The sequence below is a fragment of the Notolepis coatsorum genome (assembly GCF_963971535.1).
Source record: "Notolepis coatsorum genome assembly, contig: SCAFFOLD_2196, whole genome shotgun sequence".
NCBI classification, from domain to species: Eukaryota; Metazoa; Chordata; class Actinopteri; order Aulopiformes; family Paralepididae; genus Notolepis; species Notolepis coatsorum.
Genome location: NW_028172482.1, coordinates 1 through 27,333, shown reverse-complemented (window position 1 = coordinate 27,333; position 27,333 = coordinate 1). Strand labels below are relative to the sequence as shown.

Below are 27,333 nucleotides of genomic sequence, written 5' to 3'. Positions count from 1 at the left end.
TGGACCATGTGATCCCAGACCCAGGCAACAGTCTGATGGAGGCCTATGAGCAGTGGAGGCAGTGGGCTGACGAGAAGGTGTGCTGTGACTACGCCCTCCACATGGACATCACCCACTGGAACGACAGCGTCAAGCAGGAGGTGGACACCCTCATCAAGGAGAAAGGTTGGTTGTCTGGAGGAAGTCGTTTTCAAAAAGGGGACTAATTGGCTCCCATTTTATTTATTTATTGTTTATTGGCCCCCTGTTCCCCAGTCTTCCCGGGGGTCCAGAAACAGACTAAAGATACAGATTACAGACAACGTCACTGACATTTTGACAGACAGGGCAGCCGGACACAGCAAGCTGCTGGACATAACGTGAGAACAATGCAGACATGACGTTAAAAACTACAGGAATATTGTCAAGGAAATGGACTGACTGAGCTACAAGACAATAAAGCACCAGCGGACATCCAGAAAGAAGATATTTTGTGAGGGTCTAGAACTATGATAATCACTTTAGGAGTGATAAGTGAGAATAAGAGCATTTTAGTTTTAATTTGTGGTGTTCATGTTTTTGTTACTCACCCAATGTTTGCGGGTCTGGTGGACCAACAACATTATTGGAATTTAAAACACTAAAGCCTTAAAAATAAAAAGACTTAACATATGTTAACTTTATCTCAGTTACAAGTAATATAGAGAGCATATATGGTTAATATTTGCCATTTACCTCTGCTACATCACATGTATCAATAAAAGTGCTATTCGTCTTTTGTTATCAGTTGTGATTAAATGTGTGGGGAAAATAATTATATTATCCATTATAATCAAGAATATGGATATGAATTGAATAAACCATGTTTATCTTGAAAAATATGAATTAAATAAGGTGGAGGCAGACAGTGAAGGTACACAGTGAACCTTTTCGTTTAATTTTGACCATATTTACTAGTTTTCACTTACAATTTCCACACTATTACATACGAACACCACGTATGTAATATAAATGTGTGTAGGGTGGGGGGGGGGGGGGGGGGGGGGGCACAGTGTGAACTCAGTGAAAACGTGTTCTATGTTCTTCACGTGAAATGAGCCGAGGCAAATGAGTGGCATGTTAAAAAACATGTATTGTATCATTTCTCTTTTAGTAAACATTGAAAAAATGGGTTAAGACTAAGGCTGCTTGTGGTTTATCTGATATAGATTGAAAGCTGGTTCCATTCAGATTGCTAATTCATTTAAAATGAGGAAATCCCTAAAGATGACAGCTTTTAGCCAAACAAGCTAAACTCTCTTGGAGAAAACAATTACTGTGAATGGGATGTGATTTTGTACCAAGTAAACATATAATTCACTGCAGCCTCAGGCGTAAATATGAGTTATAACGGTTTGCCAAAATGAAAAGTCATCTCTGCCAAGAGACTGGGAACAGCGGTGAGTGGTTGCCATGGTACCCCAACGACTCTTTGGTTTGTTTGTTTGTTTCTGTTTCTACTCCACCCCGGTTTGACTTGTGACCAATGTCCCAGAGTGCAACCACCTCTCTCTATCAGAGCCGTTGACAAGAGCCAGAGGTGTGACGGGTGAGATTAGGTCATCAGGGCTGCGTAGTGGAGGGTAAACCCGCCTAACCTTGGTTTACCCACCAGAGACTAAATGCCCGCAATCCCACGGCCCCTGAGGAAAATGGTTAATTTTTTTTATTATTTGTAGCTAGTGGGAGTGGTTAATCTCGCCTCCTCTCCCCTCCTCTCCTCTTCCTCTACACAATTTCCCCCACCCCCTCTCCTCTCCTCCTCTCCTCCTCATCTGATCTCCTTTCCTCTCCTCTCCTCTCCTCTCCTCTCCTCTCCTCTCCTCTCCTCTCCTCTCCTCTCCTCCTCTCCTCTCCTCTCCTCTCCTCTCCTCTCCTCTCCTCTCCTCTCCTCTTCTCTCCTCTCCTCTCCTCTCCTCTCCTCTCTCCTCTCCTCTCCTCTCCTCTCCCCCTCCTCTCCTCTCCTCTAGGGTTGGGGTTAGGGTAGTGGTAATGTGTAGCTAGTGGGAGTGGTTAATATCGGGGTTAGGGTTGGGGATAGGTTTATAAACAACATTTTAAGGTTAGATTTATGACAATTTGTGGCTTTGCAGGCCCGGCGAGGGCATTTAGCCTCTCCTCAATTCTCCTTCTCATTTGTGAAATAGAGTTTATCCTTCTTTTTAAACTGATCTAGATCTTCATCATTGAAATCATAGTACAGATTATACCGTATTAAGTAGTCAGATTGGTGCAAGTTTAATAAGGTATACAAAAGTATATAAATCATAGTTTACCCATCGTTTACTTCACTATTGCATCACTGTTGATGTACTGTACTGATAGGCAGGTGGTGCACGGGCCGACAGCAGGCAGACAAAACAGAGACAGGCCACATGCAGGCTGGGCTGGTAGCTAGCAGTGCTGCAGTCAAGTCACTTAACGACAAGTTCAAGTCGAGTCTCGAGTCGATAGCTGTCAGAAACCCCCAACTTCAAGTCACAGGAGGTCAAGTCTCGAGTCAAGTCACAAGTCGTGGTCTTCGTAACTTGAGTCAGTCTGAAATGTCGACATAGAAGACTGAAATGAAGACAGAGAACAGACTAATGTAAGAAGGAAACGCCTCATTACCACCATCAAGGCAAAGGGTACATCAACATAAAGCTCAGTAAGAGAAGATGGCAAGTGATAATAATAATAATAATAATAATAATAATAATAATAATAATAATAATAATAATAATAATAATAATAATAATAATAATAATAATAATAATAATAATAATAATAATAATAATAATGGCTTGAATTTATATAGCGCCTTTCACATACCCAAGGTGCTTATGTAACAGATGGTACCGCGAGGCGCAGTCACGATGGACTCCAAGTGTTGTGAAGTGACTGTGGCGAGTAGCAGTACTGCGAGTTAAACTCACTCTCCCTTACAAGACACATAGACACGTTGCCAAGGAGTGAATTCACCTCTTGGTATAGCGGTCTGTGCTGTGGACCCGTGGTGCGGCAGACCACGGGTTCGAAACTCCCTCGGGGCATCGAAGTTTAAGGTGACGATATCACAACCGTTACACTTAGTGATGATGAAGTGATGACGTAATGGCATATTTTTACATGTCCACGTACTGCTTAGATTTGCTCAGTACAAATTCTTACTAGTCAACTGATAGTTCTCCTCCCTGACTCCTTTCACCTGAGACACCGGCAATGAAAAACATCTGTGAGCAATAATTAGATCTCTGCCCTTGATTTATGAGAAATAATCAGCCAACCGTTTTCTCCATGTCACCATAATTATAAAGAGCGCAGCCTTGATGGGTCAGAGTGACCGGAACCTTCCACAGAGGCTCGGTCACTTCGTCCTCAAACCACTGCTGCCGGTTCACCTTCTCACGCATTCTCACACGACTAGGGATGGGTACCGAATTAGGTACTTTTAAGGGTACAGACCGAATCACGTGAGATCCGTCTGCCACATTTTGGTACTGTCAACGCACGTTCACGTCAACGTTCACGTCAACGTTCACACGCACAATACACGCTTACCTAGGATTTGACTTGATTCAACAACAAAGCAGTCGGGGCAATGGCAAGCCGAAAACGGTCAAAAGTGTGGTTACACTTTACAAAGCTAGATGCAGACAACGCTTGCTGCAACATTATATATTATATATGATAATAAATTATTTGAAGTTTGGATTTTTTCTTTTTTACAACTTGGGTAGATTAAATTTTTTGAGACTAAAGTACATTTTTTGAGACTAAAGTACCGGAAAAAGGTGCCGTTGGGTACCGGTATCGTTTCACAGGTACCGGTACGTATCGGTTCAAATGTGAAAGGTACCCTAACCCTACACACAACCCCTCGAGCGGTTTACCTCCGTCTTCAGGACATACTGCGCTATGGGAGAAGGGTTCTCTCTCCCTGTGACCATAGTAGGGCTGACCCCTATTAGTCGAATAGTCGACTAATCAATCGAAAGGAGCCGTAGTCGACTGCCAACCTCTTAGTACATTTAAAAAAAAAAAAAAAAAAAAAATGTATCATTCTTTCCAAAAGAAAAGAGGCCTAGAAGCGTGGCTAATGCTAATGGAACGCATACCAGAGGCAAACTGCCGACGAAAACAGGCACAGAGGCACTGAAAGAGGATTTCACCGTCTAATGAACACACTAGACTATCAAGATGTATCCATCAGTGGACCAATTGCATGCTTTTGCAGAGGACAAGAAGCCTTCAGTCGACTCCTTCAGACATTAAGCACCCCCCACAGCCCAAATGGAATGAGATTTTAAATGTTTTCTTTTTTTCATAGTCGACTAATAGTCGACTATCGGCAAATTTCGGCCGATCATAGTCGACTATCCAAATCCTTAGTCGGGGACAGCCCTAGACCATAGACATCACCTGTCGTAGATGTGACCGGTATTTTCTAGGGACTCACCGATACCACTTTTTACACCGACTGTTTAGATTGGGCCCAAAAAGAAACAGAGCCCGTTCTGTTCTGTCCTGTTGCTGCATTTTTGGAAATGTTTTCGTCGTTAGCCGGCTGTTTTTCATTGCAGTGGGAACGCAGCACAATAAGACGGGGGAAATACACAGGGATACGCATTGCACGCTTTTGTTGCAAACGTGGTTGGACATTCATTTCACTCTATTTCCTCAGGCTGGGCCAGGCCGCTGTCGTGTTCATATGCAACATCATAATAACAATGTTGACATTTTGAATTAGATTTAGACTGACAAAACTATAACGTAATTGTAAATATAATTTGGTGTACTGATGTATTATAACTAGTGCTGTCAATAGATAATTTTTTTTTTACTAATTAATCTCACAATTAATCTAGATTAAAAATAGCATTTTTCTACTTAAGACCGAAGCTTGTAACAGATATTTACTTGAGTAAAATCATGGAATTAATGTAAAATCAACACAAAGAAAGTATATTTAGATTCAAAGACTATTTTAATAGCTTTCTGTGAATACAGTTTCTCTCCTGTGAAATACAAATGTTCAACAAAACCATCAACATTGACTCAGCTAGACCTCTTTCTTATATCCGCGGCGCTAAAATTGAAGATTTTTCACTCCATAGATTAATCTAGATTAATTTATTTTAATGCTTTAAATAATTTAAATTAATTTCCAAAGTTAAAGCATTAATTTTGACAGCCCTAATTATAACATTGTAACCTCATTATGTCTCAATTACAGTGTGATTGATACATAAAAGTTACAATGTTATAATATAAATTATATTTACAATTACGTTATAGTTTTGTCAGTCTAAATCTAATAAAAAAAATTATTATGATGTTGCATAATTTATGACCACGACACCGGCCTGGCCCAGCCTAAGGAAATAGAGTGAAATAAATTTCCAACCACGGTCCGGTCTCGAATTAAACCTCTACTGCCAAAATCAATTGTTAGTACTACAGTAGGTTAATACGAGTACCAATCCGATCCATTACGTTTACTTAAAGGTCAACCTCCACGTTGTATTTTTGTTCAATAAACAATGTGGACTAGGCCAACAGTGGCTTTCATGAAGAAGGGAAAAAATAAGTATTGAAATTGACCCAGTTTTAGCGTTTTTATCAAAACATTTTGTCTGCCCAACACAATCAACATGCACATGCATATTTTAATCAATGGTTTATAACGTGCACGTGTAATGTCGTCACAACAGGTATTGGTCACCAGGGGGCTCACCAGGGGGCTCACCAGGGGGCTCACCAGGGGGCGCTGAGAGTCACACAGCTAGTGGCAGGCAGAGAGCCTTGCTACCATAGATATATGCTTGCTACTACTAGCCGAATGGAAATGTATCTGTTTCACCTCACTATTGCTCCGTGATTATAGCCATCCATCCATCTCTAAAGCTAACCACTATTTGTAAAAGCCACAACCACGTTACCATATTTGTAATAATGTAAATCATTGTGTCGTTGTACACATAGTGTTTATAACGTTAGTAGATAACATAGCTTAGCTTGGTAGCTATTGTGCTAACAACATATCCCGACATCCGGCTCGCTGGCCGGCATGAACGGCCGACCCAAAATGGTTCTCTCCTCTCTGTACACCCCGACCCGTCCCCACGGGTGCCCTGCCGGGGGGCCCATGGACGCGACGGCGGCGGCAGCCGCAGGGCGCCCGAGCCCGCAAAGGCTAGTGTTACACGATAGCTATGAGCTAACTAGCGCTGCGGGCTCCGGCACCCTGCGGCCGCCGCTGTTGTAGAGTCCACAAGCTTCACTCGGTGCATCAGTCACGAAAGGGGCTATGATGAGTGAATGAATGAATGAATGAAAACTTTATTTAACAGATTGCAGAATGGGTACAATACAGTACGGCTCAATACATACAATTGTTAAGGGGATGCAGACCTGAGAAAGACGTTTGTCTTGTTTCCATCAGGGTCCCCCATTTTCAATTCATATAGACATATATGACATACATGACATACAGATAGTCAGTACTGCTACATCTATACATTTATGACATACCAGATTTGCAAATACAGTACTGTTTGTGATACAGAAGGAGTCAAGAAATGGGAGTATATACATTTGACGTAGAAACTGTACATTGGAGGTTGGGTGGGGGGGGTTGGGTACATTGGGATATTGACAACCATACTGGGTAATTTACATTGGAGGTGGTTGGGGGGGGCGGGGGGCATACTGTATAAACAAGTAACACTGTACATTGAGGGGGGGGGGGGAGGAGACACTGTACAAACAAACACAATTGTACATTGAACTATTGACAAAACCATACTAGGTAAATGACTGTACATTGGAGGGGGTTGGAATGATTGGGTTAGGATATTTACAGGGGCCAGTGTTGAATTGCAGTCTCCCGTAGGTGTCCCTTGAGAGAGGTTTTGAAAGTGGGTAGTGATCCACATTCCTTTACAGCTTTGGGTAGGGCGTTCCACATTGATGTGGCATAATTGCGAAACGTGTTTAGTCCCTTATTTGAGCCGAATCTGGGTTTGACATGATTTGTGGAGCTCCCTCTGGTGTTGTGATCGTGGTATTCACTGACCTTTGGGAAGTATTTTGACATGTACATGGGTACCTTGGTCGTGTAGTGTATCTTGTAGACCAGGCCCATTGCAAGTTGTTGTACTCTGTCGTCTACTCTAAGCCATCCTAGGTTGTCGAAGTGGGCAGGGGTGAGGTGGGTTCTAGGAGTAAGGTCAAGCAGTAGTCTGACCAGTTTGTTTTGAGATTTTTGTAATTTTGTTTTTAGCGCCTTTGAGGTGCTTTGGTACCATGAGGTGCAAGCATAGTCGTAGTACCCCTGAATGAGTGCTCCTGCCAGAGTCTTCAGGGTGTTCTTGTTTACCAGAGAGGAGATCCGGTACAAGAATCGAGTTCGTTGGTTGACTTTTTTTATTACATTGGATGCCATTTTGTCACAGGAGAGATTAGCCTCTAGGATGGACCCCAGGTAGGTAATTTCATCTTTCCTTGTGACAATATTGTCACCCACTGTAACTGAGAAGCCGTCGGTCTTGCTGAGTTTGTTATTTGAACCGAAGAGAATGGACTCTGTTTTGCCCATGTGTAATGATAGTTTGTTATCAGCGAGCCATATGCAGATTCTGCCTAGTTCCGAGCTGAGGGTTTTTTCAACCTGTAACTTGTTCTTGTCAGAGACCAGCAGGGCTGAGTCGTCCGCAAACAGGAACAAGTTGCAGTCACAAGCTGACGACATGTCATTTGCATAAATTAGGAACAGTAGCGGTCCTAGTATGCTTCCTTGTGGAACACCACAGCTCACTGTGAGGGGGGGGGATAGGGTACCGTTTACCTCCACCATCTGTTCCCTCCCCTCAAGGTAGGATTGCATCCAGCTCACTGATAGACTATCAAAACCAATTGCTTTTAGCTTGTCAATCAGAATGGAGTGATTGACCGTGTCAAAGGCCTTTTGTAGGTCCAGCATGACCATGCCGCAGTATTTGCCTGCGTCCACCTCTTGTTTGATGTGGTCATTCAAATAGAGAAGGCATGTGTCAGTGGAGTGGGATGTTCTGAAGCCAGATTGGAATTCGTAGATTAGATTTTTTTCCGCTAGGTACTTTTCGACCTGTTCGTAGACTATTTTTTCCATGACTTTCGAGATGGAGGTGAGAATAGAAACAGGGCGGTAGTTGCCTGGGTCTAATTTGCTGCCCTTTTTGTGCAGAGGGGTCACCCTCGCAATTTTGAAGTCCTTGGGGACGTGTCCCTGTTTTATGGAGAGGTTTATTATGTGTGTGATGATTGGTGTGATGGCGGCTGCTGAGTCTCTGAGGAATTTGGAGGGGATGTTGTCATGGCCAGTGGCCTTGTTAGGTTGGAGGGCGCTCAGTTTATTGAGTACCTCATCTGTTGTTACCGTTTCCAGCTTGAAGTCGTCCTTGCGGACCCCTAGGTTTTTGTAGAAAGCTACTATGTGTTCTACCCCATAAAGCCCTGAGTGGGAGGGTAGTTTGTTTACCAGTGTTGTGGCTATGTTTGTGAAGAAAATGTTTAAGTAATTGGCTACATCCAGCTTGTCTGTGATGAGCGTGTTGTCAGTTTTTATGTTTATGTTTGAGAATCTGGTTTTAAGTTTTTTACTGCATCCTAGTTGATTATTGAGTAATTTCCAAAGTTCACGTGGTTTGTTTTTGTTTTCCTCAGTTTTGTCATTGATGAAATTCTTTTTTGCAGTTTTGATCATGGAGTTTACGTCGTTTCTTAGTCTGTTTCTTTCTAGTTTGAGTTCAGTCACGTGGGCTTGGAGTTCACTGCTCGTGCTTTTAGTAAGCTTTGACTGACTTTTACGAAACTCAGAGCATTTTTTGTCTCTGGTTTTCATAGCGGCCAGTATTTCGGAGTGCATCCACGGCTCAGCGCGATTTTTTACCCTGGTGGTTCTTAGGGGGGCCATGTCGTTTAGTATTGCTGAGAATTTGGTTTTGAAACCAAGCCATGTTTCGTCAACCAGTGTACCATTGAGTTCATCTGACCAGTCCAGACTCTCCAGTTCAAGGTTGAAGGCCTCGCTAGAGTAGGTTTTGAGGTCTCTAGATGTGACTGTTTTGTGGCAGCCAGCCTTTTGTTTTAGTTTTTTTCGGGTACAGAATATCATATAATGATCACTTAACCCACATGCTATAACCCCTTTATTTGAGATCTTGGACTTGTCGGAGGTCAGAATGAGGTCAATGGTAGTCTGAGTTGATTCACATACACGTGTGGGTTGGGTGATTAGCTGGCTGAGGCCATGCAGATCACAAAACCTACTGAAGGCCTTGAAGACGGGTGCATCTTTTCGTTGCATATCCGTGTTCCAGTCTCCAATAAGAATTTTGTCTACATCCTCAACTCCAGCTAAACACCCATCCATTGTATCATAAAAGCCACTATGATCTGGCGGCCTGTAGACTGTGCCAACCAGTAGGGATTTCGCCCTTTCGAATAGGATTTCCACCCATACAGTTTCAATTGATTTATGATTCAGGTCATTTCTGTTGATGAATTTGGTGTCCTTGTGTATGTACATACAGACACCACCTCCATGTTTGTTCCTATCATTCCTGATTATTGAGTAGTTCTCAATCTCTATCTCTGGATCTTTTACAGAATCGTCGAGCTTAGTTTCTGAGAAGCACAGTATGTTTGCCTTACCATTTATGAATATTTGCTTGATTTCATCCAATTTGTTTTTTAAGCTGTTAATGTTAATGTGAAAAATGTTCAGTCCATTGGCGTTGGTTATTTCATTTATGTTGGCAGGTTCGAAGTATTGTCCGTTTGTAATCTGTTCCTCTGTGTTGTTGTGGGTGGGAAGGGGGGAGGGGGGCGTCGGGTCCCGCGCCGTGTTGGAACAACAAAGAAGGGGGGAGGGGGGTGTCGGGTCCCGCGCCGTGCTGGGACAACAAAGGACTCGTTCCTGGTTGTTTTTGTTGTTAGCTCTGCTAGCTAGCCGGCTATCGGGCGTCGAGATGTTTACATCCCGCGTCGAGATGGTCGTCATGGTTTCGACCCTCGGTTCACCTCCTCTCGTCACTGCCTCACGTGTGCTCGTCTGCTGCGGCGTCATTGGGGAAGTGTTGCCGTCCGCGCAGTAGATGTAGCCACAGGTTGCGTTGTTGATGTTGTTGGTCGCGATGGGAACCTCCATCGCTTCTTGCTGTAGTCTCTGGTTCCGTGTCATTACGGGACCAGGGTTCTGATGTATGTCACCCGACATGAGCAGATATAATAAAAACATTGATCTCTTATTACACTTGCCTGCCGGGGGTAATTTCTTTCGTTCCGGATTTGCAGTAAGTACTGCGTGGATCGCCGAGGCACCGAAGGGTGGATGTTTCCTCTCCGTGCCCGTTAACAAGTAGAAGTCGCAATGGGACTGTTGATTTACGTTTTCGCTACCCTCCACTTCTGTCTGGAGTTGCTGCTTGAGTTGTGAATTCAGGTACAAATCCATAATCCACAGGAGGGAAAGTAGAAAATGCGCAAAGTACTTTGTTGTTGCTCTGTTGCGTTGTCTGTTGCGTTGATTACGGGAGCTACGTAAAATGCGACCGTCCATGTTGAAGCCGGAAGCTCTTGGCAAGCCAGAGTAAAACACAGTTTTCATTCAATCAATCAATAACAACATTAACCAGACTCTCGTTGTCTATTATGCTAACGCTAACGTTACCTCATTGTGTCTATTCTACACAGATAGCCTCTCGTGTCTATCTGCTAACGTTAGCATTAGGCTAACTAACGTTACGTCCCTAACCCCCAACAACAAGCGTAACTAATCAGCGATCTTTTTGTCAGACTAAACTCTCCGCTCGGTGGCAAATTGTGTTGATGTCTGTTTTGTTTCATCAATAAATGAGGCAGAATACACAGTGACTGTATCCTTTTTTATTGCACTTGTTTCTTGCTGCAAACATACAAAAGACATCCTACGCGAGACATTAAAGATGGCGGCGTTCTGTTTTCGTTCAGACTCCCCAAACAGTGACGTCATGACGTGTCTCTCTTCTGAAGTTCTGACCAATCAGTGGTCTGCAGTTTTTCACGCGTCATTTCTGGAGCTCTCATGCTGATCATCAGCAGCCCTGCCTCCCCACACGGAGACAAACTGAGTACTTTATTTTAGTGGAAAAGCAACATTAGATTCGGCTCATTAATATGCAAGCCACACCTGTTGTGACGTCGGCGTTTGATAAGCTTTTTTGATTCGCGCGTGCATGTTATTCGTGCGTGGACCTTTTTAACTCTTTCAGAGCATTTCCGGTGTCAAATGGAAAAAAATAAATAATGAAATGATATACCAATGATGTAAACTACCCATAATTGATCAGTAGGGTTTAACCTAGAGGTTGGGCTTTAACAATATGGACTGAGACCATTGGTTTGGGATCAGTGGACAAACATGATTGAGATATAATCTACTTTCTCAGTGTATTTTTATGCAGAAGAGTCTTTGCTTTGTTACACAATTCATGGTACTGGTTTTAGTATTTGGGGGAAATTCTCCTGATATCGATACCCTATTTTAGTCTGGTATCGAACGGATGACTGGATGCTCTTTTTCAGCAACGCCCTGCTTCACACTCACACAGTTACACGCATTGGCCACTGGAGCAGTTAGGGGTTAAGTGCCTTGCTCAAGGGCACTTCAGCGGTCGGTATTGAGGGACGGGAGATTGTTATTCATTCACTTTCCCGCCCAGAGTTTTCCCTGTCGGTCCGGGGGATCGAACCGGCGACCGTCCGGTCACAAGCCTGCTTCACTAACCTTCAGGCCACCGCTGTCCCGATGTTGACTTCGTCCTGTTCTTCTCTCCCAGGTGTGAACTCATTCCAGGTCTACATGGCCTACAAGGACTACTACCAGATGAGCAACAGCGAGGTACAGTATGATAATGGATTTGACTCGCATTATGTCATTTTGACATCTGCTTTTAGCCAACGCACTGAGCTATTAAATACGACTCGTTGACGTCTCGTGGCGAAAACCGGTTTGCCATACAGTTATAACAGATGGAATGATTTAGTTTCAACGGTATAATGAGCAGAATTATCCTAAAGAGTGACCCACTAGAAGTGTCTTCGTCAGACCTCTCCCTCTGCCTGTATGTCCTCATGTTGCTGAGCTCAGGACCTTTCTGAGGCGTCAACCTTTGGGCAGTGAGTGAGTGTACGTTAGGCGCGCGTATCCCCTCCCTACTTAGCATTTCCCCCATGTGGAAAGCACCTGCTAGTGGTTAGTCCATGGCTCTCGGCTCCCGCTTTCTGAAAGAAAACACCAGATTGTTTGCTTCTCGAAGTTCTCTTTTTCGACCTAAAGTTGAACCTAAAACGTGTTTCTGACAATATTTTTTATGGGAAGTTTGATACGATGATCGCTAGATCTTGAGTCATGTTTGATCTGCAATGCCTAGTTTGACAGTTTGATCTCAACAACGTCAGATTTCCTAATAAACACCACATTGTTTTGGCGGTGGTCTAGTGACATCTAGTGGCTGAAACTTTAGGATAATAATAATAATAATAATAATAATAATAATAATAATAATAATAATAATAATAATAATAATAATAATAATAATAATAATAATAATAATAATAATAATAATAATAATAATAATAATAACTTTATTTACAGTATATAGCACCTTTCATACATGGATTGCAGCTCAAAGTGCTTCACAGCAAATAGCATAAAATGAACATAGGCATAACATTTGCATACAGTTGACAGAATAAAAGGAATGCATAAAGTGCAGACATAAGAATAGGTATAAAAGACAATAAAAGTGGTGCAATGTAGAACGTGCAGACATAAGAATAGGCATAAAATAAGTACATTAAGTACAGTGTTGCTCAAAAGCATGTGAACTCTTTAACACATTTGCCTTTAACCGATGTGTTGAAACAGTAACAGGCTCTGACACAAAGAATGATATAGTACAGTATGTCCACACAAGCAGTTGCCTGCGTCTATTCCCCTTTATCTTCAATCCTAGAATGACATGAAAAAAGGGGTCAGAAGCATATTGCTGACAGCGGTTCGGGGGGGGGGGGCTGGAACCCAGGCTACAAAAGCAGGAAACAACAACTAAATCATGTTTCCTGGTTCGCTTTTTCATTCACTTCAGAGCGGGCAAACAAACGAGGGAGTTTGGAAATAGTTGAGAGATGAAACAGCTTTGGAAAATGATGTCATGCACCGTATACAGAAACTGTGGTGGTGCTTAGCTACAGTAGGTCATTTGCAGAAGGCAGTCCGTCTCCCATGAGCTTAAACATTCCTGGAGGACCACACAGAGTAATTGCAGCGTGTCATGGCAGACCAGTGTAAATTGTGGTCTTTTTTTTTTTCTTCTTTTTTTATCATGAGCTAAGGCTGACCTCTAGGATCATGAGAAGGACTGTTTGATTCTTGTGCATAACAAACACACAGTGGAAATACTATTTTACGGTCGTCTCACTATGTGCATTTGTGTGTGTGTTTGTCGTCCAGCTCTATGAGATCTTCAGCTTCCTGGGCGAGATTGGAGGCATCGCTCAAGTCCACGCTGAGAACGGAGAGATCATTGCTGAGGTAAATTAATAAATAAACACATTCATATTGCTTCTTCTATCTTCTCTCTTCTCCATTTAGTTTAAGTTGAGGCCCGGGTTTCCTCAGAAACACCTTGTAGCACAGAGCTAGTCTTCAAGTTTCAAGTTTCTTTATTAGTTTTCATACAAAAATACAGAATACTTTTATATGAAATGCTTTTTTCTGTTCTGCTCCTGAGAGTGTGCTAGAGAACAATTCAAATAGATAAGTATAAAAAGAAAGTCAAAAGTAGTGTAAACAAAAGTGTTCAATATACATATATACAATATACAATACAGAGTAGGATTTTTTTTAATGAGTAACTGAGTTACAATACAATACAGTACAATACAGTACAATGCAGAAATGGGATGAGGTACAACTTAGGGTAAGGTGCAATGAGGTATGAGTTGTAGTGCAAATCTCTTTACCAATAAATATAAAGTGTGTTAAAGTGGGTAAAGTGGGTGCTACATTGAGTTGTTTAATTAAAGTGAGTGTGTGCGTGTGGATGCGTGTGCTGTGAGTGTATTTGATGGTTTGTTACATAGTGTTATTGTCGTTGAGCATCCTGATGGCTTGGGGATAGAAGCTCCTTCTGAGTCTCTCTGTGCTTGCCATGAGACTCCGGTATCGCTTGCGTGACCGCAGCAGTTTAAAGAGGCAGTTGTTTGGGTAGCTAGAGTCTTTGATTATTCTCTTAGCCTTACCTCTGCAATGCTTGTTGTAAATGTCTTGGAGAGTGGGGAAGCCCACCTCCAATTGTGCGTTCGGCTGAACGGGCCACTCTCAGTAATCTGCTACGGTCTTGTGCGGTGCTATTCCCAAACCAGGAGGTGATATTGCCAGTCAGGATGCTCTCTATTGTGCATGAGTAGAAGTTCTTAAGGATCTTCGGACTCACTTTGAACTTCCTTAGGCACCTAAGGAAGTAGAGGCGTTGCCGTGCCTTCTTGACTACACTGTCAATGTGTGTGGTCCATGTCAAGTCCTCGGATATGTGGACTCCGAGGTACTTAAAACTGTTCACTCTCTTGACCGGTGCCCCGTCGATGCTAAGGGGGCTGTAGTCCCTGACCCCCGACCTCCTAAAGTTCACAATCATCTCTTTTGTTTGGTGATGTTCAGGGAGAGGCAGTTCTCCTGACACCACAGCGCCAGATTCTCTACCTCTTCCAGGTAGGCCCTCTCATCGTTTGCAGAGATCAGGCCCACCACTACTGTGTTGTCAGCAAATTTGATGATTGTGTTGTTGTTCCGCTGTGCCACACAGTCGTGTGTGTACAGCGAGTAGAGGAGGGGACTCAGAACACAGCCCTGGGGGGCCCCTATGTTGAGGGTGATGGATGAGGAGGTGCAGTTGCCTGCTCTCACCACCTGGGGTCTGCCCATCAGGAAGTCCAAGACCCACTGGCAGAGGTCATAGTTCAAGCCCAGGTCCGACTCCCTGAGTTTGGAGGGCACTATGGTATTGAATGCTGAGCTGTAGTAGATGAACAGCATTCTCACATAGTTCCCCTGCCTCTTGTCCAGGTGTGATGCTGCTGTGTGCAGCACATGGGCTATGGCGTCCTCCGTAAGTAGGTTGGTGTTGTTATTCACAGCCTCAAACCTCGCATAGAAGGTATTGAGATAATTTGCCAAGGAGATGTCACTATTCAGCTTGAGGGAGGTGCCTTTGTAATCTTTGTAATCTAGTCTTTGCACATTAACCCTTTCACTACCACACTACCAAATGGTTAACCCTTTTACCACCACACTACAGAAGGTTAACCCTTTACGATCACACTACAGACCTTCTGTAGTGTGGTAGTGAAAGGGTTCATTTACAATGCTGTTCTCAGGTGCTTTGGGAAAATCCAGCCCACTTGAGTTGAGTTGAGTTGAGTTGAGTTGAGTTGAGTTGAGTTGAGTTGAGTTGAGTTGAGTTGAGTTGAGTTGAGTTGAATTGAATTGAATTGAGTGAGTTCAGTTCAGTTCAGTCCAGCTCAATTTACTTCTGTTCAATTTAGTTAAGTTCAATCCGCTTCAGTACATTTTGGTTAATTTCAACTCAAGTTCTTTTAATGGTCAAGCTTCGTCAGTGTATCTCTCTCTCTCTCTCTACCCTTTAGTCATGCATTCCTGTTCCCCACAGACTAAACTCACTGACAGACTGAAAGGGAGAATGGGTCTGGAGTGGGACAGTGACGTGTGGTTGATGGGTCTGCGTTCTATCTGTGGTAGAAGGAGAGTGAATGGACAGTAATAGTTGGTCGATTGAGATTAATAGGACTTGTATTAGTGAGGACTGGATTTGAGCTTAGGAAAGGACTGGGTGGGCGCACATTACATGTCTGGATCCTTTCAGTCTGTGCGTGTGTGTGAGTGTGTGTGTGTGCTTGTGTGCGTGTGTGTGTATGTGTGTGTGTGGGAGCTTGTGTGTGTGTGTGTGTGTGTGTGTGTATGCATGTGTGTGTGTGTGTGTGTATGCGTGTGTGTGTGTGTATGCATGTGTGTGTGTGTGTGTATTAAAGCGAGAGAAAGAGAATGTACATGTTATCTCATGTGTGGGTCTGCGCGTGCTCATGTACATGGCTGCATTCATGTATGCGTAGTGTGTGCGCGCGTGTGTCTGTACAGTGTGTCTGTACAGTGTGTCTGTACAGTGTGTGTTTCTCGTCTTCAATAGAGTTACCTGCCAATCTCAACTCTCTAATCTCACATTGTACGTTTGAGAGAGTCTGTTTTCATTTGCTTTTAAACCAAAACGAATCGACCACAAGATCGCAATCGCAACCGCAGTTCACCCCGAAACCGCTCGGAGAGAGTCACCGACCCGGCGGCCGTGAGATCTGTCCACTAAGCAGCCGCCGCCGCCTGCGATCCCTTCTCCAGCGGCACCTCGTTCACCTCCTGGATTCACCCCAACACTCTGACGTGTTATTATTACTATTCCCTGATCTGATCCACACTCCCACGCAGCAGCGCTCGCCGCTCGGCCCCAAGCGCCTTGTAACAGATCACTCACCTCCGTGACCACATTGGTTCGAGAGAAAGGATGGAATCGCATGTGGACGGAGTGTCGCAAATGAACAAATACCGGCATTTCTGTCTGTGTGCTGTCGTGCTGCTGAAAGTCTGCACGTGGAGAGAGGAGAAACATTATTCTTTCTTGGTATACTTAACAACATCGCAAATCGAAACCTTCCCCTAGATTCCCCGCTTGTTTCCGTCCCGCTGGAGTTTTTAAGTTCTGGCTGCAAGAGGAGAAGATAATCACAGCGAGGACACAGTGTCCCCTCCCTCCCCTCACCTAGATAATCACAGCCAGGACACGGTGTCCCCTCCCTCCCCTCACCTAGATAATCACAGCCAGGACACGGTGTCCCCTCCCTCCCCTCACCTAGATAATCACAGCGAGGACACGGTGTCCCCCCCCTCCCCTCACCTAGATAATCACAGCGAGGACACGGTGTCCCCCCCCCTCCCCTCACCTAGATAATCGCAGCGAGGACACGGTGTCCCCCTCCCCCCCCTCACCTAGATAATCACAGCGAGGACACGGTGTCCCCCCCCTCCCCTCACCTAGATAATCACAGCCAGGACACGGTGTCCCCTCCCTCCCCTCACCTAGATAATCACAGCGAGGACACGGTGTCCCCCTCCCCTCACCTAGATAATCACAGCGAGGACACAGTGTCCCCTCCCTCCCCTCACCTAGATAATCACAGCCAGGACACGGTGTCCCCCCCCTCCCCTCACCTAGATAATCACAGCGAGGACACGGTGTCCCCCCTCCCCTCACCTAGATAATCACAGCGAGGACACAGTGTCCCCTCCCTCCCCTCACCTAGATAATCACAGCCAGGACACAGTGTCCCCCCCCTCACCTAGATAATCACAGCGAGGACACGGTGTCCCCCCCCTCCCCTCACCTAGATAATCGCAGCCAGGACACGGTGTCCCCTCCCTCCCCTCACCTAGATAATCACAGCGAGGACACAGTGTCCCCCTCCCTCCCCTCACCTAGATAATCACAGCCAGGACACGGTGTCCCCTCCCCTCACCTAGATAATCACAGCCAGGACACGGTGTCCCCCCCTCCCCTCACCTAGATAATCACAGCGAGGACACGGTGTCCCCTCCCTCCCCTCACCTAGATAATCACAGCCAGGACACGGTGTCCCCCCCCTCCCCTCACCTAGATAATCACAGCCAGGACACGGTGTCCCCTCCCTCCCCTCACCTAGATAATCACAGCCAGGACACGGTGTCCCCTCCCTCCCCTCACCTAGATAATCACAGCCAGGACACGGTGTCCCCCCCCCTCACCTAGATAATCGCAGCGAGGACACGGTGTCCCCCCCCCTCACCTAGATAATCACAGCCAGGACACGGTGTCCCCTCCCTCCCCTCACCTAGATAATCACAGCCAGGACACGGTGTCCCCCTCCCTCCCCTCACCTAGATAATCACAGCGAGGACACGGTGTCCCCTCCCCTCACCTAGATAATCACAGCGAGGACACGGTGTCCCCCTCCCTCCCCTCACCTAGATAATCACAGCCAGGACACGGTGTCCCCTCCCTCCCCTCACCTAGATAATCACAGCCAGGACACGGTGTCCCCTCCCTCCCCTCACCTAGATAATCACAGCCAGGACACGGTGTCCCCTCCCTCCCCTCACCTAGATAATCACAGCCAGGACACGGTGTCCCCTCCCTCCCCTCACCTAGATAATCACAGCCAGGACACGGTGTCCCCCTCCCCTCACCTAGATAATCACAGCCAGGACACGGTGTCCCCTCCCTCCCCTCACCTAGATAATCACAGCCAGGACACGGTGTCCCCTCCCTCCCCTCACCTAGATAATCACAGCGAGGACACGGTGTCCCCTCCCTCCCCTCACCTAGATAATCACAGCCAGGACACGGTGTCCCCCTCCCCTCACCTAGATAATCACAGCCAGGACACGGTGTCCCCTCCCTCCCCTCACCTAGATAATCACAGCCAGGACACGGTGTCCCCTCCCTCCCCTCACCTAGATAATCACAGCCAGGACACGGTGTCCCCTCCCTCCCCTCACCTAGATAATCACAGCCAGGACACGGTGTCCCCTCCCTCCCCTCACCTAGATAATCACAGCCAGGACACGGTGTCCCCTCCCTCCCCTCACCTAGATAATCACAGGCAGGACACGGTGTCCCCTCACCTATAGGCACATGCAAACGCCTGGCGCAACAGAACTCAACATCCTGGCCCACTGAGTGAGATATATATATATCAGAACTCTTTGCGGATGGTTTCAGGTGTAACGCAAAAATAATGTAACAAGTAGAGTAACACATGATTCACACGTGTTACTTTTTTTTTTTTTTTTTTTACTTTGACCAGTCAGCTGGTTCTTTTTGCGTTTATCGCTTTTTCTCTGGTCAAGTATGACCGACAGAAACAGGTTGAATGGGGGTACAGATGGGGGGAAAGACACTCTGAGAAAGTACGGCTTGTCCGGGAGTCGAACTCGCTACCCCAGATCCGTGACGCGCACGGTTGTCCCCGACGGCGAAATAGCGTTCGAGGTACGCGGTGAGCTACTGGAGCTCCCCCACACATGTTACTTTTGAGAGAAATACTTTTGAGGTGTGGTAGACAGTGTAATACCTTTTTTGAGTAACGTCTCTGACACTGCAAATAACCAAATATTACGCTTCTCCGAACATTCATGAGATATAGAATCTTTTCAGGACAGGACACCGGCAGCCCTGTGTGATCTCCGTAGAGCGGGCAGAGGTTTCGTTTCTTGTTCAAGGATACTTGAAGAGGAATGGACACTGGGGAATTGAACCTGTGAACCTCTGCTCCCAGGCAACCTCTCTCACCACCAAAGGTCGACCTGGAGTTGCTCTCGCCTTCTTTCCACTGTCTTTACACATGTTGACAAATTGCTGTTGGTTTTGTCTGGGTTGAGGTTAGTGTGTGGGTGTGTGTGTGTGTGTGTGTGTGCATGTGTGAGTGTTTGTGTGCCTACATGCTTTGTGCATACTGTATGTGTGCATACATAAGCGTGCATGTATGCTTGTGTGTGTGTGTGTGTGCATGCACATATGGCTCTTTACGCGGTTAAACGGTCTTCTATGTGTCTGCGTCTCACAGGAGCAGGCTCGCATGCTACAGATGGGTATCACTGGACCTGAGGGACACGTGCTCAGCAGGCCTGAGGAGGTGAGACACACACTCACACACACACACACACACACACACACACACACACACACACACACACACACACACACACACACACACACACACACACACACACACACACACACACACACACACACACACACACACACACACACACACACACACACACACACACACACACACACACACACACACACACACACACGCATGTACAGATGTCATGGTTCACATCATGCGTGATGAATCTCCTCGTCTGTTTTGCACACAAACACACGTTCTTGTTAAGCACATCTGGGTTTTAAACCATTAGGGATGTAGGGTGAAAATTCCCTGATTCTCCCATTTGTTACTGGTAATTCTATTTCAACAAACAATGCAACCATTGCCATACTTTATAATCAACCCCCTGGCCTTTAAAGCCCCAATCTGTTTTTTTTTAAACCATATTAATGTTGCGTATATTCACTTATATTATTGAAGGTTTTGATCTCTAGTTGGAAAATGTGCCTTCTGGAAGTGTTGTAAATCAGTATGTCTGATTTATTCCAATGTTTACATTTATAATAAAACACAAGATACTTGTCCTAATGATAAGGATAAGCACTCAATGAACAAACTCCCATTGCCAAAAGAAAGTCTAACATGCCTATAAATATTTGTATAGCATCAGCATCAACATTATTATGTGAGCTTCAGGTATTGATAATGCAGATGCTACAGCCTCTACCACATGGCCCCCGATGGCCACAAACATTACCAATGTAAACACACCTTTTACAGAAAAAATGTATGCAGCATATACGTTCAAAAACTCATATGTACGGGCGGTCGGGTGGCGTAGCGGAGATTGCGCTCGTCACCAATGCAAGAGGCTGCGGTCTCGACTCCCGGAGTCAGCATTGCCTGCGGCTTGGGCCGGTCGTCATACTAACTCGTTTGGCTGAGTTAGGGGGAGGGAAGTCGAGGGTGGTAATCTGGCGTTGTGGACAGCGACGCCTACAGGTCATGGTCTGGGCGCCTGCTCAGCAAAAGGCAGGAAATGGTGAACCTCCCACGCGTTACGCTTCACCCAGGTGATAAGAGAGCCACTGGCTGTCTCCACATGTGTCGGAGGAAGCATGTGGTGGACTTCAGGGTTCCCTTGTACCGACCAGTAGGAGGAACATGCGCACAACAATCAGGTAGGGGAGGGGGGGAATTGGCATAACGACAAAAATTGGGATGGGGAGAACATTTTTTAAATCAGGCGGAGAAAAAGAGGAAAACGAATAAAATAAAATCATATGTACTCCTTATATCAAGAGCTTAGTCAGTAAACCGAAGATTCCTTTGTTTCCTATTCTTTCGTGTTGGGGCTACATGCTTGTTTATGTTCGGCCCTCGCTCCACAACGGTGGAACGAACTTCCCACCACAGTCAGGACAGCTGAAACCAGACCAATGTTCTGCCGTCGACTAAAATCACACCTCTTCAAACTAAACAAAACACACTGTCTGTACTATTATGTACCTTACTACTATAATATATTACTACCTACTATGCTAATATGTCTATACTACTATGCACCCAGAGTGTAACACTCTGCACTATTTGACGAACAACGCCACTGACCCTTAGTTGCCAGAGTTTATACCCTTCCTGCTGACTTGTTGTTCACAACCTGTAAGTCGCTTAGGATAAAACCGCCAGCTAAATGACTAAATGTAAACACAAATGTTTGGATCACCGATCGGGCCTTTAAGTGGCCGTGTTTTCTGTTTCGTGTTTTCTTATGGCAGTGGAGTGAAGCGGTTCGTAGCGCAGGCTGATAGTTTGATAGTGTGGTTGCGTGTGTGTGTGTGTGTGTGTGTGTGTGTGTGGTGGCGAGTGTCAGGAATGTGCTACGATCATCTAACTGAGTGGACTCCAAGGACACAGTGTGGCGTTCAACAACAGTCTGGTATCTAGGGTTGGTTTTACTTACGTGAGCGATGAGCCTCCAGACCCCAGTGTCAGTCAGTGCACCAGAACGCACCGTTCTGCAGAGAAAGAGAGCAGCAAAGATGTGCGTGCGTGTGTGTGTGTGTGTGTGTGTGTGTGTGTGTGTGTGTGTGTGTGTGTGTGTGTGTGTGTGTGTGTGTGTGTGTGTGTGTGTGTGTGTGTGTGTGTGTGTGTGTGTGTGTGTGTGTGTGTGTGTGTGTGTGTGTGTGTGTGTGTGAGTGAGCAGGCGTGAATAATAATGGGTCCTTGTGGGGCTATTGTCAATGAAATGTCCCCATAAAGAATGGAGACATATGCACATGCGTGCGTCTTCATCAAATGCATATTATATTAGATTAAAATGTACCGTCGTACAGTGTAAGTACGGTACAACGAAAATAAGTTGGCATCTAACGAGTGCAAATGTAACAGTAAAGTGTAATATACAATGTGATTAAACTGGAGTATATAATGAGTACTACTGAGTAATAATGATAATCAGATGTATGTACAGTGTTAGTCTTATTATGTTTTAGTCTTATTATGTACATATACAGGTATAAAGACACTATGGTAGTAAGTCATATTGGCCAGTGGTATAACTAGTAAGAGGTATGGGATATATACACATATAGATATAGTTTATACAGGTATGGTAAAAAGGATTATATGCAGATATATTCAGATGGATGTGGATATATATATATACAATAAATAAATATATATATATATATATATATATATATATATATATATATATATATACGGTATATACAGCATTATTGTACATGCTATCATACAAAGTTATATGAGTTATATGCAGGTATATATAATAGGTATATAAAAAGGATTATATAACATTTAATTTAATTTGTATTTGTTCCATTCATGGCATTGCACAGCTCCACAAAAGCACAACAGCATAATTTCATAGTAAAAGCACCTCCCAATTTTTACATCCCATGAGCGAAAAGGAGCAGGGAGAAGAAAATCGTATTTTTCCTGCCCCTTACTCAAAACAATAAATAAACAATAGAAATAGATGGTCTGTCAATTGCAATTATTTAACAATCAATACTTACAATTACCCCTCAACTTCATAAAGTCTAATTGTTCTTTCTTTATAATAATTCATATAATAATCCATTACATTTATATAGCGCTTTTCTAGACACTCAAAGCGCTCCGCACAATGTAGGGTGGAAATAGTGTCCTTCCCCACCACTGGTAGCACCCAACTTTGCGCTACGCAGCCTCAATGGCTGCCATACACTGGCACCAGGCACACATCACACTACACAATGGCTGAACGGCTCAGGAGACAGGGATTGATATCAGTCAATTAAGGGGAAGGGATGATTAGGTGGCCTTGATGTCAGAGACCTGATTGGGAATTTGGCCAAGAACGTCGGGGAACCCCCTACTCTTTATTATTTAAATTGTTTTTATTGGTTTTTTAAAGGTTCAACAACATTTTATACACGTACAAACATACATACAATACATGACTACATATAACCGCACAATACCTAAAATAAATGAAAAATAAAGTAGACAAAATAAAAAAAATAAAACCCCCTACTCTGGGTTCTTTAACGACCGAGATTCAGTCAGGACCTCGGTTTAGCGTCTCATCCGAAATACAGGTATATGCAGACAGATGTGTATTATATTAGTTTGTTTCTTCTTCTTATGTAACCTATGCTTCTCTGTTGTAACCTGACCTGTAATGTAACCTACAGTATGAACATCAATCTAACCCCCCGTCCCGTCCCGTCTCTAGCTGGAGGCGGAGGCAGTGTTCCGTGCCATCACCATCGCCAGCCAGACCAACTGTCCTCTCTATGTCACCCGGGTCATGAGCAAGAGCGCCGCTGACATCATCTCCCAGGCCAGGAAAAAGGGTACGTCGTACACCACACCGCCATAGTCACCGAGCGCTATTGGTTTACGTTTCAAATGGCGGATTGGCGGCCCTGTTGTTGAAACCGGAGAGTGCCTTTCCTCAGCTCATGAACTCCCTGCCGGTGTCTTGTGTGTCAATCAATAGACGATTAACTAAACGGAATAAAAGATGAGATGGCTAGTTTTAAAATAGCTTGTTTCTGAAATGGCTGACAGGCGCTGTGACATTAGATCATCAGTGACAGCTTTTTTTTTTTTTTTTTTTTTTTTTTATACTGTTGATCACTACAGTATTTGATCCTCTTATCAAACGTCAGGCCAGAACAGTGGATCCTAGTCCTCACTTTGACTGGATTTGATCTTGTTGCTGTTGTTGTTTTTTGGTGTCATTTCTAAAGATACCGATGCACGGGGCGACTTTTTGGGCAAAACTGCAGAGCAATGTCGCCCAAGGAAACATCTCGACACTCTTGCATCAGTTACAATAGAACTCCTTGTTACCTGGACACAGCGGCTTTGGCTCAGGGATAGAGCGGGTCGTCCAATGATCAAAGGGTTGGTGGTTCGAATCCCGCTCAAGCCCATGTCCATCCCATCGCCGTTGTGTCCTTGGGCAAGACACTTAACCTACTTGCCTCGTATGAATGTGTATGCATGTGAATGAATGTTGGTGGTGGTCGGAGGGGCCGTAGACGATGATTATTCGCCACGCTTCCGTGAGTCTGCCTCAGGGCAGCTCTGGCTGCAATTGTAGCTTACCACCACCGGTATGACTGTGTATGAACGAATGATGGACTCTGTAAGCGCTCTGGGTTCCATGAAGAGCGCTATATAAATCCAAGCCATCATCATCATCATCATCATCATCATCATCATCATCATCATCATCATTATAATTTGTGTATTTTGTTTCGTGTCTCACTTTAAACAAAGAGACTGGAAGGAAGGAGTCACAGGAATGAAGTGTCAAGGCTCAGAAAATGAATGGGTTCCATCTGGGCACTTCAAGGATCAAGAATGCTGCTTACACATAAAAGAAATTATTAGAATCCATCTTGGTCGGTTTTCTTCTCAATACTAAATCACAAACTTGTTCTCCACAATGTGTGATAGTTTGAGTATCGTGCGGTCGTAGGAGGGAAACCGTCATCTTCATGGCGAGTCCCTGACCTCCACGCCGGCGTACTTGCCCTGGGTTCTGTTTTTGTTCAGAAAAGCACACGCCACCGTCTCCGCTCCGCTAGCCCTGTCCCTCGTCTCATTTTCGACCGGTGACGTATCTTCCCCTTTAAAAAAAAATCTGTCTTCAGTTCCCGTCCGCAGGTACGTCGCCCCTTTCACGTTAGCCAGAACGTTCCCTGGTGGTGTGTCACAGCCCCTTATGCTAGGAATGCAATGCACACAAACTCACAGCGCTTATACGTCCGTGTGTGATGGTTTTACTGTCTGTCATACGGCTCCAGATATACACACACCAGTGCCGCTCTCAGCGAGACAGAATGGCTGGGCAAGTCAAGTCAGTTTTATTTGTATAGCACATTTACAAATGACTAGCAGCCAAACCAAAGTGCTTCACATGATAAAAACACATACAATGCAATAAAATTAGGGATGCTCGATATTGGATTTTTTACCGATACCGATATTCCGATATTGTCCAACTCTTAATTTCCGATACCGATATCAACCGATATCAACCGATACCGATATATGCAGGGTTTCCCTCCCCAAAAAACTGAATAATTTCAGGTAACTAATAATTTCACTGGATATATATATATAACAAATATTGTTATTGTTTTTTTTTTTTTTTTACCGATACCGATATTTTCCGATATCACATTTTACTGCCGATATCGGTCGATATTACAGAAAAAAGGTATAGTACAGTACATATAAGAAAGCAAGGGCAAAGTGCAATATAAAAAGAGACAGGAAAATTGGATAAAAAGTCCAGAGTGACAGCGGACGTCATATGAAAATGCTAGGCTAGCTCTGGTCAAAGGCCAGGGAGAAGAGGTGTGTTTTGAGCAAGGATTTAAAAACCTCTAAACCTTCAGCGGAATCTCCGCCTCTATCATTCAGGTCTTCTGTGTGGTTTCTGTCACGGAGAGAGAGAGAGCCTCTGCCCTTCCTCAAGACAGTACCACTTTAGTTTCAGCCCGACCTCTTCTGCCAAACAAAAGAGGCTACTTTCGGAAGGAATCTCTGGTTGGATCTTCAGAGCCCCAGCTGCCGGGGTTGTACTGCCACGAAAAGGTCTCTGCCATTCCTCACCGTCCCCGGAGGGGAGGGTGGTGGGGGCGGGTTGGCGGTGGGAATAGTTGGGTCCCCTGGGTCTGATGGACTAAAAGATATACAGGGTTTTTTTTTTTTTGCGGAAAAAGACAGAGAGAAGAAGAATGTATGTTTAGATGTCCTCTCACCGAGGAGGCATGTGAGGTTTGAACTGTCAGAGAGAGAGAGGTGGTCTCATGAGGCCTTGCGTGTGTGTGTGTGTGTGTGTGTGTGTGTGTGTGTGTGTGTGTGTGTGTGTGTGTGTGTGTGTGTGTGTGTGTGTGTGTGTGTGTGTGTGTGTGTGCGTGCGTGCGTGCGCACGTGTGTGTTTTGCATGTGTGTATGCCTAAGGGCGTCCACGTGCATGCGTGTGTGTGTATTCACCTCAGAGAGCTTGGCCCCTGGTCTCGCTTGGCCCTTGCTTTCATCACCGGTTGGCTCTGTGTCTTCAGCTCTGACATCTTAGCCAGGAAAGACATGGAACAGTGAGTACAAATGTCGGCAGGCAGAGGAACAGAGAGCACCATTATATACGCCAGTGTGCGTGTGACTGACAGGGTTTCAAATACGCTCAGTCAACCGGCTGCACCACTAACGAGCCAAGCTGAAATGGCTCCTGATCGATATTTGAGTTCTCCAGGCTTGCGCAGGGCGTCTCCTCCGCAAACACTGTTCCAGGTAGATGGCCAAAACTTTTGAAACAAGATTCAACTTTTTAAACTGTTTAAATCATTCTTGAGAGATTCAACGCTCATGTATTTCGTTGATATTAAATAAAGAGTGGTAATATTTTTGGCATTGTTAAAAATGACAGTTGAATAAATAACCTCTATTTCTTTTCCAGGAAATGTTGTGTTTGGGGAGCCAATCACAGCCAGCCTGGGGACTGATGGGACACACTATTGGAGCAAGAACTGGGCCAAGGCGGCATCCTTTGTGACATCCCCACCTCTCAGCCCTGACCCCACCACCCCAGACTACCTGAACACGCTACTGGCCAGGTACCCACTACAACGCCCCCTACTGATTAGAGGTTGCCATGCATGCCTAAACCAGAGAGAACATGGTTAAAAAATGGGTTGGGTTGGGTTGGGTATTCACTCAGGCTCAGAAAGAGATCGAAATACTGTTGACAATAAATTTCAGTAGCAGAATTTCAGTCTTTAACTGGTTTCAGGCTCAATTAATGGTTCAAAGCTATTAACCCTCAGGCTCGGTTGAGATTTTTCTCAAATTCTTAAAGTAACAATCGGGGAACATTTTCACAACTCCATTTTGCGTCTCTCTATCGCCGGTCGATGTGACACAGGAATGAAGCCACCTGTACTCAGTTCATGAATGCTTTCACATCTGCTGTGTGATATAGATCTATAAACATCAGTGTCTGGTAGG

The 27,333-nt window shown here is 44.8% G+C and overlaps 1 protein-coding gene across 1 annotated transcript; it reads left to right on the top strand.

Annotated features, from left to right (window-relative positions):
- On the top strand, positions 1-26,942 carry LOC311248044 (dihydropyrimidinase-related protein 3; the record flags this gene model as incomplete). The annotated part of the gene is made up of 6 exons (XM_084339006.1): positions 1-165; positions 11,859-11,920; positions 13,535-13,615; positions 19,750-19,818; positions 23,543-23,663; positions 26,786-26,942. Coding segments are annotated over 6 exons (655 nt in total), but the record flags the coding sequence as incomplete, so codon positions are not given.
- Between the last annotated feature and the right edge of the window lie 391 nt (positions 26,943-27,333).